The sequence below is a fragment of the Bos mutus genome, chromosome 17 (assembly GCF_027580195.1).
Source record: "Bos mutus isolate GX-2022 chromosome 17, NWIPB_WYAK_1.1, whole genome shotgun sequence".
NCBI classification, from domain to species: domain Eukaryota; kingdom Metazoa; phylum Chordata; class Mammalia; order Artiodactyla; family Bovidae; genus Bos; species Bos mutus.
The window spans coordinates 17351257-17367975 of NC_091633.1; the positions used below are offsets into that span (position 1 = coordinate 17351257).

Sequence of the window (16719 nt, forward strand, 5' to 3'; positions counted from 1 at the left end):
AACAGTTCTGTTACTTCCAGAAATCCCACATGCCACTTTGTAGTGAGCCCTACTCTTAAGTCACTGATCTGTCTTCTGTTCTATGACTTTGTCTTTCTTCATATATGGAAGTCCAATTTTGCCTTTTTTTTTTTTAATATCATAGATAGTTAGAACATTTAATTTGTATGATTGATTTCACCTTTGCAAACTTATACATTGTAAGGAGGAAAAGATTGTAGTAAACCAAATCTTCCTTTAATGAGTATGAGGTATAAAGCTAACTAAACATTTTGTAACAGAAGAAGTGTTAACTGTAATATATAGAGAGATAAATAATGAGTGCCAATAATGTTTTTTCTTAATATTACAGATTTCTTTTGATGGAATCTATGCAAATATGAGGATGGTTCATATTCTTACATCAGTTGTTGTAAGTTTTCAGAGTATTGGGGAGAAACTGCCTTGTGAGTGGAATAAAATAATTTCTTGAAGTTAAATGTGAATGAATGATAAAAGTAACATTTCTTAGATCATGTTTAATCAGGATGATGTAGAAAACAAATTAGAACTCTATTCAAGTCATTGTAACTCACTGTAAAAGCAATCTTGTTAAGTCTGCTGTGTACAAAATATTACTAGTTGATTGTCTTTAGTGCATTATTTTGTTATTTAATAAGCTAGAGTCAAAAATACTAAATTTCCCAGTTTAAACTTATACTGCAGACTGAGCAGGACCTCCTGAAGAATTTTGAGAATTAAGTGTATTGTTAATATTTTAAAATTTTTTTATTCTGTCAGTGATTACCTAATACATTGAATGAAAAAAGTAGAATGAAAGGAGTTATTTCCATGACTGCATAGCACACTGTTTCTTTGATAAATTAATTATGTGTTTTTAGGGATCCAAATGTGAAGTACAAGTGAAAAATGGAGGTATATATGAAGGAGTTTTTAAAACATACAGTCCTAAGGTAATTTTTACTTTTTCAAAAATAATGTAAAACCCCGAGAATCACCAACTAGTGTGTATGTTTCCATGTGTCCATTAGTTTCTGATTTAGCAATTTATAGTTATGAGACAGTTACTTTTGTCACATTTTCATGCTTAGTACATTACCTTTAATGCACTTCTTAAAACCACTTTGAATGACTTTACTCTTTGGTTTTAAGTACTGATTACTTTATAGACATATTTGTATAATCAGAACAGCTTCTTGCTCTTTGTGCTTATTAAAATATTTTGGCCTTTGCAAGCATTATGGACTAGAAGAGGGGTCCTAGTGGTTTATTGTTTTCCTCTTTACTGCTGTTGTGCTTAAGGCAAACCATGGAAGCAAAGACCAACTTTTAGATGAGAGAATTTTAGAATATTGGAATACTAGATCATATTACTGAGAAAACAGTATGATTATAAGGATCTCTTGAGATAATTTTTTACCAAAGGCATATAAGAAATAGTACCTTGATGTGTAAGGGAATTCCTGTTGGATTTTATTTTATAAATGTTTTTAATTTTTTTTTTTCCTCCTTAGTGTGATCTGGTACTTGATGCTGCACATGAGAAAAGTACAGAATCCAGTTCGGGGCCAAAACGTGAAGAAATAATGGAGAGTATTTTGTTTAAGTGTTCAGACTTTGTTGTGGTGCAGTTTAAAGATATGGACTCCAGTTATGCAAGAAGAGGTGAGTTTTGATTTCCTAAATATGCTTCATGGTTTATTAGATTTATTCAAGAAAAGATTCTATACTGATGGCAGAATTTTCCTTTTTCTCTTTTTATTTTTAAAAAGAAATAAGGCAAATGGGAATTTAAATGCATTTTTGTTGGAAAATATTTAAAACTTCAGAGGAATATTCCTTGGTACTTTGGGCAGGATAAATAATGAAGACTTGTATTCTATTAAAAACAAGTTTGTGAAGAATTTTCTGAAGTTTTACTGTCAATGCTACTAATAGTACTCAACTAAAAATTTCTTGTCCTGTTCAACTTAAATGTTTAGCTTACATATTTTTAGTTTATAATGTTTATAAATAATACTTAAATATTACTATGTATGTTTTTCTATGCTTGTTCTATAAATAGTTTTTTAATCTGGAAAGAAGTCAAAAGCACGGAAATAAAGGAGAAAGGCAGAGAGCTATGGATGGAAAATGATTGTCTAAATGAAGTTGAAAAATGTGACTAGAACATGTATATTGGAAGAAATATTCAGAGTATGGGACTATTTTAAGAATATGAAATAGTGATGTAGTTATGTTAAAATTCAGTCTATTTCAGGTGTCTGTTGAGGAAGAAGATGTGGGAATTGCTGTCACTCATTTGGAGAGCATACTCTGCAATGATGAGTGTTCAATAACACACTGAAAGACTCTGTTGGGCTATTTTTGCAATGCTGAGTGTTCAGTAACACATTGAAAGCCTCTCGGGTGATTTTGAAACTGGCTCTAAAACTCTTAAAAGATTTTTTGTTGGGGAGGGCAGCAGTGGCATTGAAATTTTGTAGTCATTTCTGTTGCAGCTTATAACAATTTTTTGTTTTCATCATTCAGTCTATACCAACTGTTTTCATTGTTACACTGATACTACTTCTACACTGTTATTTCAAATTACAAGCCACCAGAAAGTTAAAGCCTTTCTATTGGACCTCTTAATAAGGTTCTCAGCTTTAGTTATTTATAGATTGCTTTTTCAGAAACAAGCTGCTCTAGGTACTATGAAACTGCTTTTGCATTGTTGATGAAAGCACTGTGCTCTGATCTTGTATCTTCTTATATTGTGTCTTTGTTTGTTTTTTTTTAATTTTTTTTTGTTGTTTAGAAGGTACTTTATTTTTTTTTCTAATTTTATTTTATTTTTAAACTTTACATAATTGTATTAGTTATATTGTGTCTTTGATTCACAACTCTAAGAGTCCTTCAGTGGCCCATACAAGCAAACAAGTCTTTTGGCCTCTAGGGCCACGTGGGATCTTAGTTGCCCAACACTGGAAGCGCGGAGTCCTAACCGCTGAACCACCAGGGAAGTACCAACAAGTCTTTTTTAGTAATTGCCTTTGGGGTTCATCTTACTTATGCCTGCTAAGTTGCTTCAGTCGTGTCCAACTCTGTGCGACCCCATAGACGGAAGCCCACCAGGCTCCCCCGTCCTTGGGATTCTCCAGGCAGGAATACTGGAGTGGGTTGCCATTTCCTTCTCCAATGCGTGAAAGTGAAAAGTGAAAGGGAAGTTGCTCAGTCGTGTCCAGCTCTTAGCGACCCCATGGACTACAGCCTACCAGGCTCCTCCATCCATGGGATTTTCCAGGCAAGAGTACTGGAGTGGGGTGCCATTGCCTTCTCCGTTACTTATGCCTAGGAGCACAAAATTATTTATACTTAAACTGTTGAAATATTTCACTGTTTTAAATTTTAAAATTGACTTGGATCATAAATCAAAAGGAAAAATAAAATTTTAGTTGAGTTTAGCACTTAGCACTCTGGGAAAAAAGTATTGGCTGCAACAGATGTTCCCTGATCTGTTGGGTACCAGGCCATTTAGCTCGAAACCATTCATAACATGCTTTTTTAGTATTCTTAAAGAGAATTGACATTTCCTAAGTTTGAAAGGATAAATACTACTTGAAGACATTTATGTCCCATTCATTGATCCTTGTAAAAGATCAGTGTAAAAGATTGATCCTTGTAAAGGATCCTTATAAAGGATCAATCAAGACTAACTACAAAGTTAGTCGTTAAATTTTTATTATTTTGTTTATTATTTTATTATGCCTTTATTTCTTAGGTAAATTGTGTTCATTGTAGAAAGCCAAGAAAATCCAAATCAGAGCAATAGCTTTGATAGTGTTCAGTACATTCATTAGGGGATGCATGTATTTTACTATATACATAATAGTTTACTTGATGAGAACATTGAGTAGTGGAGTAATTTCAGGTATTTTATTTAAGGACTGTAGGAGTTTAGTGAATTACATAATTGTGTCCAGTGTATAGTGTTCTGAAAATAGTATCAAGTCATATGTTTAGGATTTCAGTTCTCTTAGTCCTGATTCTTAGCACTATCCTGGCAGAAGTTGCATCTATAAAAGTATTGTTTTGGAGATTCTATTACTGTAGAGAAAACTTTAAGAATAATTAATTGGCATGATTTATTGTTGTTGTTCAGTTGCTAAGTTGTGTCCAACTCTTTGCAACCCCATGGACTGCAGCATGCCAGGCTTCCCTGTCTTTCACTGTCTCCCTGAGTTTGCTCAGGCTCATGTCCATTGAGTCATTGATGCTATCCATGTCATCCTCTGTCGCCCCCTTCTCCCCTTGCCCTCAATATTTGCCAATATCAGGGTCTTTTCCAGTGAGTCAGTTCTTTGATCAGGTGGCCAAAGTATTGGAGCTTCAGCATCAGTCCTTCCAATGAATATTCAGGGTTTATATCCTTCAGGATGGACTGGTTGGGTCTCCTTGCAGTCCAAGGGACTCTCAAGAGCCTTCTCCAACACCACAGTTCAGAAGCATCAATTCTTCGGCACTCAGCTTTCTTCGTGGTCCAACTCTCACATCCGTACATGACTACTGGAAAAACCGTAGCATTCACTATATAGACCTTTGTTGGCAAAGTGATGTCTCTGCTTTTTAATACACTGTCCAGTTTTGTCATAGCTATTCTTCCAAGGAGCAAGTGTCTTTTAATTTTGTGGCTGCAGTCACCATCCACATTGATCTTGGAGCCCAAGAAAATGAAATCTGACACTGTTTCCACATTTTCCCCATCTGTTTGCCATGAAGTGATAGGACTGGACGCCATGATCTTACTTTTTTGAATGCTGGGTTTTAGGCCAGCTTTTTTGCTCTCTTCTTTCACTGTCACCAAGAGGTTCTTTAGTTCGTCGTCACTTTTCTTCCATTAAAGTGGTATCATCTGAGGTTGTTGATATTTCTCCTGGCAATCTTTTTCCAGCTTGTGATTCATCTAGCCTGGCATTTCACATGATATACTCTGCATATAAGTTACATGATGATTTATTAATTATGAAAATTAAGTCATTTAGTACTGCTTTTAGATTAACATTATTTGTGTTAAACACATACTCAGATTTCTAATCTCCTTGAGTAAAGGAAGGTAGGATGTAAGCAGTGATTCTTCGTGCTGGTTTCACATTCTAGTCACCCATGGGTTTAAAAAAATACCTAGTGTTCACTTTTAGAGATTCTGATTTCATGATATTTAGCCTGGGTGAGGCTCTGAATGTTTGATTCTGGGGTGTAGTCTGGCATGTGAGCCATGAATTTCATGTGATAAGATCCTAGGAATGGCTGTGTTCTGGAGATCTTGAGGATTTGTACTCTTTCCTTACCTCACAGTGTCTCAGAATTGTACAGTATCTTGAAAAGTCCCAGTTGGTATCAGTTTGATACTACTTTCCTGCATTTTAAATGGGTAGATGGTTGAGGGTGTTTTTTTCTTTTAGAAATAATAGAAATGAATGAGTGATAAGAACAAAACTAGTATTACATTGTAGGTTCCTAAAAGAAGAGGGAAATTTATTTCCTTTGTGGGTTTTTGTCTTGTAATAAATAGTACTGTTAAAATCTTAAATTGGCAATATGTAACTAAAATTCAAGTGTCAATTCTATGTATTGGACTCTATGCTAAGTATTTTATGTGCATTTTTTCATTTAATCATCATAGCTTCTTTCTAAAGTGGGTATGATTATTATCCACATGTTTTAGGTGAGGGAACTGAGACATGGATTAATTAGCTTGATGAAATGAGGACACAGACCCAAGTGCTATCTAACCCCAAGTCATATTCTTAAACATTGTCCTATAGTGACATAAATTGTGTCTAATTTATTATTTAGCTGAGCTGAATCAGAATTAATCTGAATTTACCTTAAAGAATTTCTCCACAAACAATACCAAAAATGGAGGGGAAAAAAAAAACCTCAGGCAGTAGAAATATGCAGATTATTATATTGTTTGAAAATTCTTTTCCTTTTTAAATCTCTTTATTTTGGGGGAAACTTTAAAATTAGTAAGATGCGTGTGGCTTTTAAGTTTTTAATACTAACTACATTGATTTTAATAAGGTTTAAAAGTTGTCTTTCATATACATATTCAAGTGAATAATAGGCCTAGCAGTAATTGATATCTTAGGGAATAGTGAATAAGTTTCATCTGATCTCTTGAATGTTGTATATATTCCAGTTTGACTTACGGGCAAAAGGAAGAACAACTTTGATCTTGCAGGCTGTTCCTTTTGTACAAGCATAACTAGGAGAGACTGTCAAATTATCACTGGAGAATTAGTGTGTGTTTTACATGAATTCCAGTGCAGACGGATCCTGGGATGCTCTCATTTTCCTCTTCTCGTTTTGCATCTGTTTTTAGAGCATTCAGCTGCCTTTTTATCTGTTTACCTTGGAATTGGCATATTATTGCTACTTGATTTTTACATGGTTTTCCTGTCTTTTTCCAACATCCCTTTCTCATCTCTTTTTTTCCTCTTCTCTTCTTACAGTTCCTTTATTCATTTTTTTAAAAATTTAATACCCTAACTCAACTGTGTTTTAGTTCTATGGCTTCTCTTTACTTCCTTTCAGTACTGTTCTCAGCCTGTAGAACAGGGATCAGCAGACTTAAGGCTTATGGACCAAATCAACTCATCAGTAAATAACGTTTTATTGAAACACAGTTAGGCCTATTTCGTTCATGCATTGTCTCTGGCTGCATTAATGTTGTAGTGATAAAGTTGAATAATTGTATTAGAGACTATATGACTTTGAAAACTAAAAAAAAAATTTACCGTCTGCCCCTTACAGGAAAAGTTTGCCAAGTCTAAAACCTAGATCATTTTCCCTACTGCATATCAGCTGTTACAGTTATTCAAAAATACATATTGTACTGGCTGCAGTGAAATAAAACAATGTATTTTGTTGTAACACTCATCCTTTGACTCTCATCTAGTACTGTGTAATTTCACATGATTCCTTATGTCAGGTTAGATTTAGTCTTAAGAATGACTTTTGCTTGTCAGCTCCTTTGTTACAATAAGTAAAAAATAATAAATGAGAAAATTGGTTATCTTGAATTCTTCTAATTACTATTCTGTATTCCTTTCTTACCCAAACTTGTTGACTCTCATTTTCTGCTGACTCTGCATCCCATTGTTGTCTTTTTTTTTTTTTTTAACCATTTATTTGGTTGTGTCAGATTTTAGTTGCAGGACATGGCTCCTTTCGTTGTGGTACATAGGCTTCTCTCTAGTTGGGGCGTGTGGGCTCAGTAGTTGCAGTGTTTTGGGCTTAGTTGCCTGAAGCATATGAAATCTTAGTTCCCTGACCGGGAGTTAAACCTGGGCCACGGCAGTGAAAGTGCTGAATCCTGACCACTGGACCACTAGGGAATTCCTGTGTTCTTTGCTAACTGTTCTTAACACATGTAGTCATTTATATACTCTCATAATATCAGCTGCCAACCACATACAAGCCTCCTCTCGAATGTCTCTACATCATTTCCCTTACAGTGTGTTGTATTATATTTAGATGTTTCTGTCTCCTCCATTATGCTTTGAGTTCCTCGTGTACTGTATGTTTTTCATCCTTGACGTCTAGTATAGTGTTCTGTCACATAGTATGGTCTCAATATAAATGTCTTTTGAATGAATGAAATTAGAGCCTTCACATATTTTTAAAGGAGCACTGTTTCATGCAAAGAACAGGAAACGTATAAATAGTCTTAATGTCTACAGCCAGGCAACGAATACTTTTTGTGCCCTGGAATGTATTCATTGCTGTGCTAATTGCTATAGACAGTACAAAGAAATTCATATTCTTGGTCCCTTTTGAGAACTTAGGGATGCTGTATACCTTTACACAGACTTCTACATTTAATTCTGTGGTATTTCCTAGGAAATTCACATACTTCATGTGAATCCTAGCTCTGCTCTAGACATTTTTAGAGTTGGAGATACCAAAGCATGTGAAAGAATTCAGGAAAAATGGAAAGTTGATAATCAAAGTTTTATTTAAAATTATAGAACACTTAAACAATATAGTAGGTTTGAATGTGTATTGGGACATAGAAAAATGCTTTCAAATATACTAAAACCTTTGATTTTTTACCCTAAAATGTGCTACAAAGCCAGTCAAAGTACTTGGACAAGCATCACTCTCTACAGATGACTGGGGTAGGAGGTAGGCTGTGGAGTTGCCTGCAGGGGTTTCCTAGTTAGATTGGCAATGTTTTTCTTGTTGTGGCTTTCAGTTGCCCTTCTGAGCACCTCTTCCTGGCTGAGATCAGACATTCTCACATCTGTGTGGCTACAGCCAATTTTCAGGCAACAGGCCTTTTTCTTCCTTTTGTGCTTAGACTCTATCATGCCAGCAATGGCTTCTTCTTTGTAGGTGTGGCCACGTGTTTTATTTTTCACTGGTTTCTTCATTTCCAAGTGTGTAAATGGGGCAGATGAAGTCGGTCTGACTTTGAGTCACAATCATCTTCATCAGCTCCTTCTGTGCCATCATCCTGTCTGCTTGAAGACCATATTGCTTCTTTAGTTCTTTCAGCTGTTGTTTAAATTGTACATATTTTTCATTATTTTGAAAGTCTACATCAGAATTCTTATTCTGTAAAGCCAAAAACAACTTCATTAATAATTTTAGATTGGATATTTTTTCTGGACATCTTCTTTTACATGGTTTATTGTACAGCCTTTAAATAATGGTTTAGTTGCAGATCCATCATTGCAAATTCAACCATTGCTTTATCCATACTGTACTCACTATTCACTTAAGTATAAGTTTTCATGAGATCCAAAGGAATGCTAGAAGCTATCCTTTCCAAAGCTGATGCAGGATTGAAAGTTTTTCAAGGAGGAGAGTGCAGATTCTCCACTCCTGAAGGATATAAAACTAGTTGAACCTGAACTTGAAGTGGAATTACCCCTGCATCTTGAAATTATATGTGGCTGCCCAATGTAGCTGCATCTGGTTGTGCCCGGACTTCCCACACCCAGACCCCGGCTCCATCCTTAATTCCCTTCCCATGTCAGAAAGTTGAAATTGGTGGCATTAAATCCCAAATAAAGTTCAGAGACATAAAGACTTGTGTCTGTTGTAGTAGTTGGAGTAATTCGGGTTGTGAATGGGTAATGAGAGAACAGTGAGAAATAAAATTGTCTGGATTATTTTATTCTGGTGTTGAACTGTTCTGTTTTCATGTGATCATCCTATGTGTCTGATAGGGTGAGGTCCTCTGAATAACAGTGGAATCTTTTCTGAAGTGCATGACATTAGGAATGCCACATCAGTCCAGGAAGAGGCAGGTCCCAGAGCAGCATATGGCCTGCAAAGCCTTAGATTCTGAGGAATCCAATGTGTTTCAGATTCATTCATGTCTGGCACTCCATTGTGGTGGGCTGGCCACACAGCCTTGCAGCTGAGTAGGCATCTTGGAGCAAGGAGTACAGGAGGTTCTGTAGCTGAGCAGCAAGTGCTAACATTGGACAGGCAGGCAGGCAGCTCTAACACTGGGCAAGTGATGGGGATTGACAGCCTGCCTTTTTGGCAGGAGGGAGGATAGGCCCTGTGGTAGGTAGGCAGGTGGGGTGATAGAGGCAAGTGTTCTTATGGCTGTCTAGGAAGCTGATTGTCTTGGGCCTATGGCCATTGGAAGTAGGTTTGTTTTTTGTTTTTAAGGAAGTAGGTTTTCTAAGTCAATCCGTGTTCTAATAGTCTTCTGTTAAAACTGTACCATTATAAGGTTTACTGCCTCAGCCTTGCTGTAGGCAAGTTAGAGAAGGATGTATGTCTGCTGGGTCCAAGTAGTAAATGGAGATGAATCAGCATTTACTGAGGCCAGTATGGAGGTGGTACAGAGATTGAGATTAAAAAAATTAAACAGGTATAGTGGAACAGGTGATGGAAAACTTAATACATAGGGTAGTTTGAGGTACATAATAGGGAAGTATTGCGTGTTATTTCTTTGTATGTTTTTGGAGCATACACAAAGTATCTGCTGTATTGTTCATGTTTATAACTCTTCTATATTTATAACTCTTCTATATTCCTTGAAAGGAACCTACATCTGTTCTCCGTAGTGGCTGCACCAGTTACATTCCCAGCAATTGTGTAGGAGGGCTCCCTTTTCTGCACACCCTCTCCAGCATTTTTTATTGGTAGACTTTTTGATGATGGCCGTTCTGACCAGTGTGAGGTGGTTGCTCATTATAGTTTTGATTTGCATTTCTCTAGTAATTAGTGATGTTCAGCATCTTTGCATGCCTATTGGCCATCTGTATGTCGTCTTTGGGAAAATGCCTATTAAGGTCTTCTGCCCATTTTTTGTTTGGTTATTTGTTTTTTTGATACTAAGTTGTGTTGAGCTACTTGTATATTTTGGAAATGCAGCCCTTGTCAATCTCATTGCAAATTTCTCCCTTCCTGGGGGTTGTCTTTTCATTCTGCTTATGGTTTCCTTTGCTGTGCAAAAACTTAAAGGTTTGATTAGGTTCCATTTGTTTATTTTTGCTTTTATTTATATTGCCTTGGGAGACTGACCTAAGAAAAACGTTGCTACGATTTATGTTAGAATGTTTTGCCCGTGTTCTTTTCTAGGAGTTTTATGATGTTATGTCTTACATTTAGTTTTTGAGCCATTTTGAGTTTAATTTTGTGTATGGTGTGAGGGAGTGTTCTAACTTCATTGATTTACATGCAGCTGTCCAGCTTTCCCAATACCACTTGCTGAGGAGACCAGCTTTTCTTTGTTGTATAGTCTTGCCTCCTTTGTTGAAGATTAATTAACTATAGATGTGTGGATTTATTTCTGAGTTCTCTATCATGTTCCATGAATTTATATGTCTCTTTATTTGTGCCAGCAATCTCCTAGTAGGTAATTCAGACAAGTCCAGGACATTTTCAGGAAGACCATTTACTTGATAGTATTGTGTGTAAGACTAGAATACTCAGTTACTGTCTGGTTTTAGTTTTGTTTTTTCTCTTGGCCTGCACAGTCTCAATGGAATCTTATGAATAGCGAATATATTAAAACTAGTAATAAAGCCAGGCAATGAAAGAATGTGGATGAATTGTCTCCACCTTTAATTTCTGTTCCATCTGACTATAAATAGAAATTGTTGGCTTTTTTTTACCTGGATCAGACCTCACAAAGAGTTTTAAGTGAGCATGTGCACTTGAACAGTTCTTCTAATTTATTAGAAAAGAACAGTCTGAATCTGTAAAATGTTTATCTGCCAAGGACACAGAATGGTGTTTGTATAGATGTTTAAGAATTGGAATTAGCTTTTTCTTAACCTATTTCCAAACACTTTTGTTATAGGCTTAAGAGTTAGTTGTTGTAAAAAGACTACTGTATTGCCTAATAGTATTGGAAATACAGTTCCCACATTTTGTTTTTTAATTCTTAAATATTTCTGAATTTACGTGGGATTTTTTTCTGCTACATTTTCTGCAAAAGCCCTTTCTTTCCCTTTTCCTTTCTCTTTAACTTTTGAGATGAAAACAGTACCTTTTATTTTTAAAAACTGCTCACACAAAATTAGATAATTTCATTCTTTTGGACAGCACAAACTAAAGGTTCTATTCACCCCTCAAAAGGGAGTTCTGAACCCGGAGCCTAATGGGGAAGCTGAAAACAAAGTGTTCACCTCTGGATGTCACTGCACCAAGTGTATCTTTCTGTTGAGGTTTTTGTTAGAATTTATCTTCTCTCTTTTGGAGATAGTGTTATCTCTAATTGATTTCTATCAATTAGAAATGTAACATTCTGTGGCATCTAACACCTTGTTTCTTTAAATACAACAAGCCTCACAAAGTTGCCTTCCATTTTTCCCTTGTTCTTCTGTAAGTTACATTAACCTGGATTTGCTGTACAATTTGGTGTGCATTTGGTCCAATGGAGTCTTGACTACTGATCTTCATTCAGATCTTTCAAAGGAATCTGGTTTGCAGGTTTAATTTTTTTTTCCCTAATAACTTGGTTGATATTTTGAAGTCAGATATCCATTTCAGCTCAATTTAATTTAGCTAATTTAATGTTTTAAGAAAATTACTTTTCAAATGTTAAATTCCTAATTATAGTGCCTTTTATGTTATATAATGGGCCTTAGTAAAACTAAGGTGAAATATTTTATCTTAAAAATATTTTGCCAGAGTTTTAACTAGGGAATCCCAATTTTTTCATGTCACAAGCAGTTTATTAGTAGGGAAAATAAGAACTACTACTTATTCATTTATGGCTACACTGAACAGCATGTGGGATTTTAATGCCCCAACCAGGGATTAATCCCATGCCCCTTACAGTGGAAGCCAGAGTCTTAACCACTGGACCACCAGGGAAGTCACCAGAACTTAATATTTAGTAGGATATATTTTCTCTCAGGGATATTTATCTCATTTTATCATAGTATGATAAAATTTAATAATTCATTTTATATAGGAAGAATATGAGGTTTCTTCATTATTGATGCAGTCTGGTACAAGCTGGTGCTGCCTAAATGAGCTACTGGGTCCAAGTGCTTTATTCAGACTTGTGATCAAGTATATTGTAATATCAAAAGGATTTGTATGGTTGTTTATTGTGGAAGCCCGGTTGTCCTGTGCATGTTCTGAATGGTGTACTGATTGAGATGTCTGTCCTGTTTTTTAGTCATATTCTAGGCTTTTCTGTTGGTCTCCTTCAGAGGAACAGAAACATAAATTAATTTGCAAATTATATTTTTAACAAGAACAGAACTTTGGTATTTGCTTTTCTGCATCAGTTTATTCTTTCCAGACTTTGGTCAAAGGGGTATCTGGGTCAGATCTCAGAAAAGAACAAAAGAAAATGCTTTGGGTGGTTTGGTTTGATTCTAACTAGAAAACCATAGAATCTCTTTTAATATTTTTAATTAATTTTTGCACAAAGAGTGATGTTTAGACTGAAAATAGATACAGTATATCTGCTTTTCCTTAGAGTTGCTTGTTGCTCAGGAAAGAACTTTTTCAGGGGGTTACTGTGTTTCTTAGAGCTCATTACTGCTGCTTTTCCTCTCCTGTATTTGTACTTTTGAGGCTGATATCTTTGAGCTCTCTTGCCTACTTAAGCTATTCTGATAGTCTCCACATTGGTTCTCTTGCTAAAGTTTTGTCGTTTCTTCTTCCTTGAGTGGTAAATTTTCTTTGAGTTATAGGACTCAGAAACTGAAGATCACAGTCAAAATAACTATTGCTCTAGGCTATATAATTTTGTTGTCAGACATTTCATCCTGTGTTAAAAAATCTACAGTGACCACTGTTGCTTATAGAAGAAAGTTGAGATGCTATACCTTGGCATTCAGGGCCCTCCTCAATGAAACTTTTCTTTTTCAACCTCACCTCTCATTATTCCCCAATATTAATTTGCTTCTTGACCTAAGTGGCATTTTCTGCATGCTAGCCATTCATATCTTCATCTTTGAGCTCAGTTATCTCACTGCTGAATTTATTCTCCGCTCTGAATAAATACCTTTCTTCCTAACTAGAATTTTAGATACTTCTTCAAGACCAAGCTCAAATCTCCTTTCCTCTTTGGAGTCTTCGGTGACCTTTCCTGCTCACTGTGGTTGTCTTTTTTATTGTCTATGTCAATGACTTCTATACTTTGAATTTTATTTTCAGCACAGAGTAGTTTGCCCCCCTCCCCCCCCCATTCCCGAGGAAATCTCATGCTGAGTCCCACTTACAAAGTAGTGGTCGGGGAGGGGATTGGGAGTTTATGCTAGAATCATATTTATTCAGCTTTTGCTGTCTGCTGAGATACCTATAAGAAATTGGATTTCATGGAGCACAGTTGGAGAATCAGTTGTCTTACATCATGTATTGAATACTCAGCTTTACAAAGTAGTGTATTTTGTCTCTCTCAAAGCATTATAACTTTCTGGAGTTTAGAAATCATGTTTATAGAACCTAGGGATGTGTATGCCCTGTTGTATCTTAGCATAATGCCTTACGGATCCATAGTAGGTACTCAACATATGCTTATTCTTTGAACTGATATTTTTAAAGTTTTATATATTTTTATACACACTACACCCAAACCAGGGAAAAACTAGTAGGTTTTGTTTTTCTTACATAGACATTAACTGGTAACTATCATTCATTTCCAGGAAACTCAAGAAAACAGTTATTCCTAGCCAAACTAAAAGTAACTTTCCTATAACATAACATATTCAGAGTATATTTTTCTGACAAAACGTTACTTTTAGTAGGCAATTTAATACCCTTTTGAAATACAGAAAACAAAATCCCAAGTTTTACTTTGAAAACAAGGCCCAGATGATTCTGGTACAAGTGAGAAAAGTTGGAAGCACAGGTGAAGGAGTAAAGTATTAAAATATGCGTGTGGGCTATTTTGAAAGTCTTTTAAACAAATTAAGTTGGATTAGTTGCTCTGTATGTTAGAAATGTATACATCAGTTCAGTTCAGTCGCTCAGTCGTGTCCGACTCTTTGAGACCCAATGAATCGCAGCACACCAGGCCTCCCTGTCCATCACCAACTCCCGGAGTTCACTCAGACTCACATCCATCGAGTCAGTGATGCCATCCAGCCATCTCATCCTCTGTCGTCCCCTTCTCCTCCTGCCCCCAATCCCTCCCAGCATCAGAGTCTTTTCCAATGAGTCAACTCTTCGCATGAGTGGCCAAAGTACTGGAGTTTCAGCTTTAGCATCATTCCTTCCAAAGAAATTCCAGGGCTGATCTCCTTCAGAATGGACTGGTTGGATCTCCTTGCAGTCCAAGGGACTCTCAAGAGTCTTCTCCAACACCACAGTTCAAAAGCATCAATTCTTCAGCGCTCAGCCTTCTTCACAGTCCAACTCTCACGTCCATACATGACCACTGGAAAACCATAGCCTTGACTAGACGGACCTTTGTTGGCAAAGTAATGTCTCTGCTTTTCAATATGCTATCTAGGTTGGTCATAACTTTTCTTCCAAGGAGTAAGTGTCTTTTAATTTCATGGCTGCAGTCACCATCTGCAGTGATTTTGGAGCCCCCAAAAATAAAGTCTGACACTGTTTCCACTGTTTCCCCATCTATTTCCCATGAAGTGATGGGACCGGATGCCATGATCTTTGTTTCCTGAATGTTGAGCTTTAAGCCAACTTTTTCACTCTCCACTTTCACTTTCATAAAGAGGCTTTTCAGTTCTTCTTCACTTTCTGCCATAAGGGTGGTGTCATCTGCATATCTCAGGTTATTGATATTTCTCCCGGCAATCTTGATTCCAGCTTGTGCTTCTTCCAGCCCAACGTTTCTCATGATGTACTCTGCATATACGTTAAATAAGCAGGGTGACAATATACAGCCTTGATGTACTCCTTTTCCTATTTGGAACCAGTCCTATTTGGAACCAGTCTCTTGTTCCATGTCCAGTTCTAACTGTTGCTTCCTGACCTGCATACAGATTTCTCAAGAGACAGGTCAGGTGGTCTGGGATTCCCATCTCTTTCAGAATTTCCCACTGTTTATTGTGATCCACACAGTCAAAGGCTTTGGCATAGTCAGTGAAGCAGAAGTAGATGTTTTTCTGGAACTCTCTTGCTTTTTCCATGATCCAGCGGATGTTGGCAATTTGACCTCTGGTTCCTCTGCCTTTTCTAAAACCAGCTTGAACATCAGGAAGTTCACGGTTCACGTATTGCTGAAGCCTGGCTTGGAGAATTTTGAGCATGACTTTACTAGCGTGTGAGGTGAGTGCAATTGTGCGGTAGTTTGAGCATTCTTTGGCATTGCCTTTCTTTGGGATTGGAATGAAAACTGACCTTTTCCAGTCCTGTGGCCACTGCTGAGTTTTCCAAATTTTCTGGCATATTTAGTGCAGCACTTTCATAGATCATCTTTCAGGATTTGGAATAGCTCAACTGGAATTCCATCACCTCCACTAGCTTTGTTCGTAGTGATGCTTTCTAAGGCCCACTTGACTTCATATTCCACATGTCTGGCTCTAGGTGAGTGATAACACCATCATGATTATCTGGGTCGTGAAGATCTTTTTTGTACAGTTCTTCTGTGTATTCCTGCCACAAATTTTTGGATTTAAATTTGTATCTGTGAAAAATAGTATGAAATCCACAAATTTTTGGATTTAAATTTGTATCTGTGAAGAATAGTATGAAATCAACTTTGGTTCAATTTGAAATCACATGATTAAAAGATATCACACCTTAGAGATTCACAGATTTTTGTGTTGACCAGGGTAAAAATGACGCCCTTTCTACTTTTGGGTCACAAAACTCATTTTCCTTGTTCAAGTGCCCTAGAGGCAAAGATATGATTAGGTAGTTCAGTTTGGAAAAATGACATTCTTTTCTACCAAGGTAAGAAATTATTTCAAGAATTATTCAGAATTTTGAATAAAATGCAGGGTGCAGGTGTTTGGCCTATTGTTCTTAGTTAATTTTGTTGTGTTGGTCCGTCCTGTTCTGCAGGATGTTGTTAGGTGTTTGCTTGCCAGTGTGTTCACCTTTATTGTCACGTCTCCATCTTATAGAAAGTCATGGTTTTATCACTGTTGGCTTTTATTTTAATATATATGGTTCTTTACTGATGCATTAAACAGTAAGATCTAATAGCAAATCTAATACCTACTATAATTTTAGAGGTAATAAGCATAAAAATATTCAAATTTATACAAGTGGTATAAAATTAACTGAATTCTATAGGTGCAGAAGTTACAGATAATGCAGTGGTTTGTTGTC

General features: G+C 36.3%; 1 protein-coding gene and 1 pseudogene across 9 annotated transcripts in view; one reads left to right on the top strand and one right to left on the bottom strand.

Annotated features, from left to right (window-relative positions):
- Window positions 1–16719, top strand: part of ATXN2 (ataxin 2) — a 103605-nt gene that overhangs the window by 31938 nt on the left and 54948 nt on the right. For all 9 annotated transcript variants that reach the window (XM_070386170.1, XM_070386167.1, XM_070386168.1 and 6 more), the window contains exons 3-5: window positions 353–412; window positions 882–953; window positions 1515–1665. In XM_070386170.1, the coding sequence (XP_070242271.1) occupies window positions 380–412; window positions 882–953; window positions 1515–1665 (256 nt within the window). In that variant the 5' untranslated portion in view covers window positions 353–379. The remainder of the gene's footprint in view (window positions 1–352; window positions 413–881; window positions 954–1514; window positions 1666–16719) is intronic.
- LOC138991506 (E3 SUMO-protein ligase NSE2 pseudogene) lies at window positions 8033–13360 on the bottom strand (annotated as a pseudogene).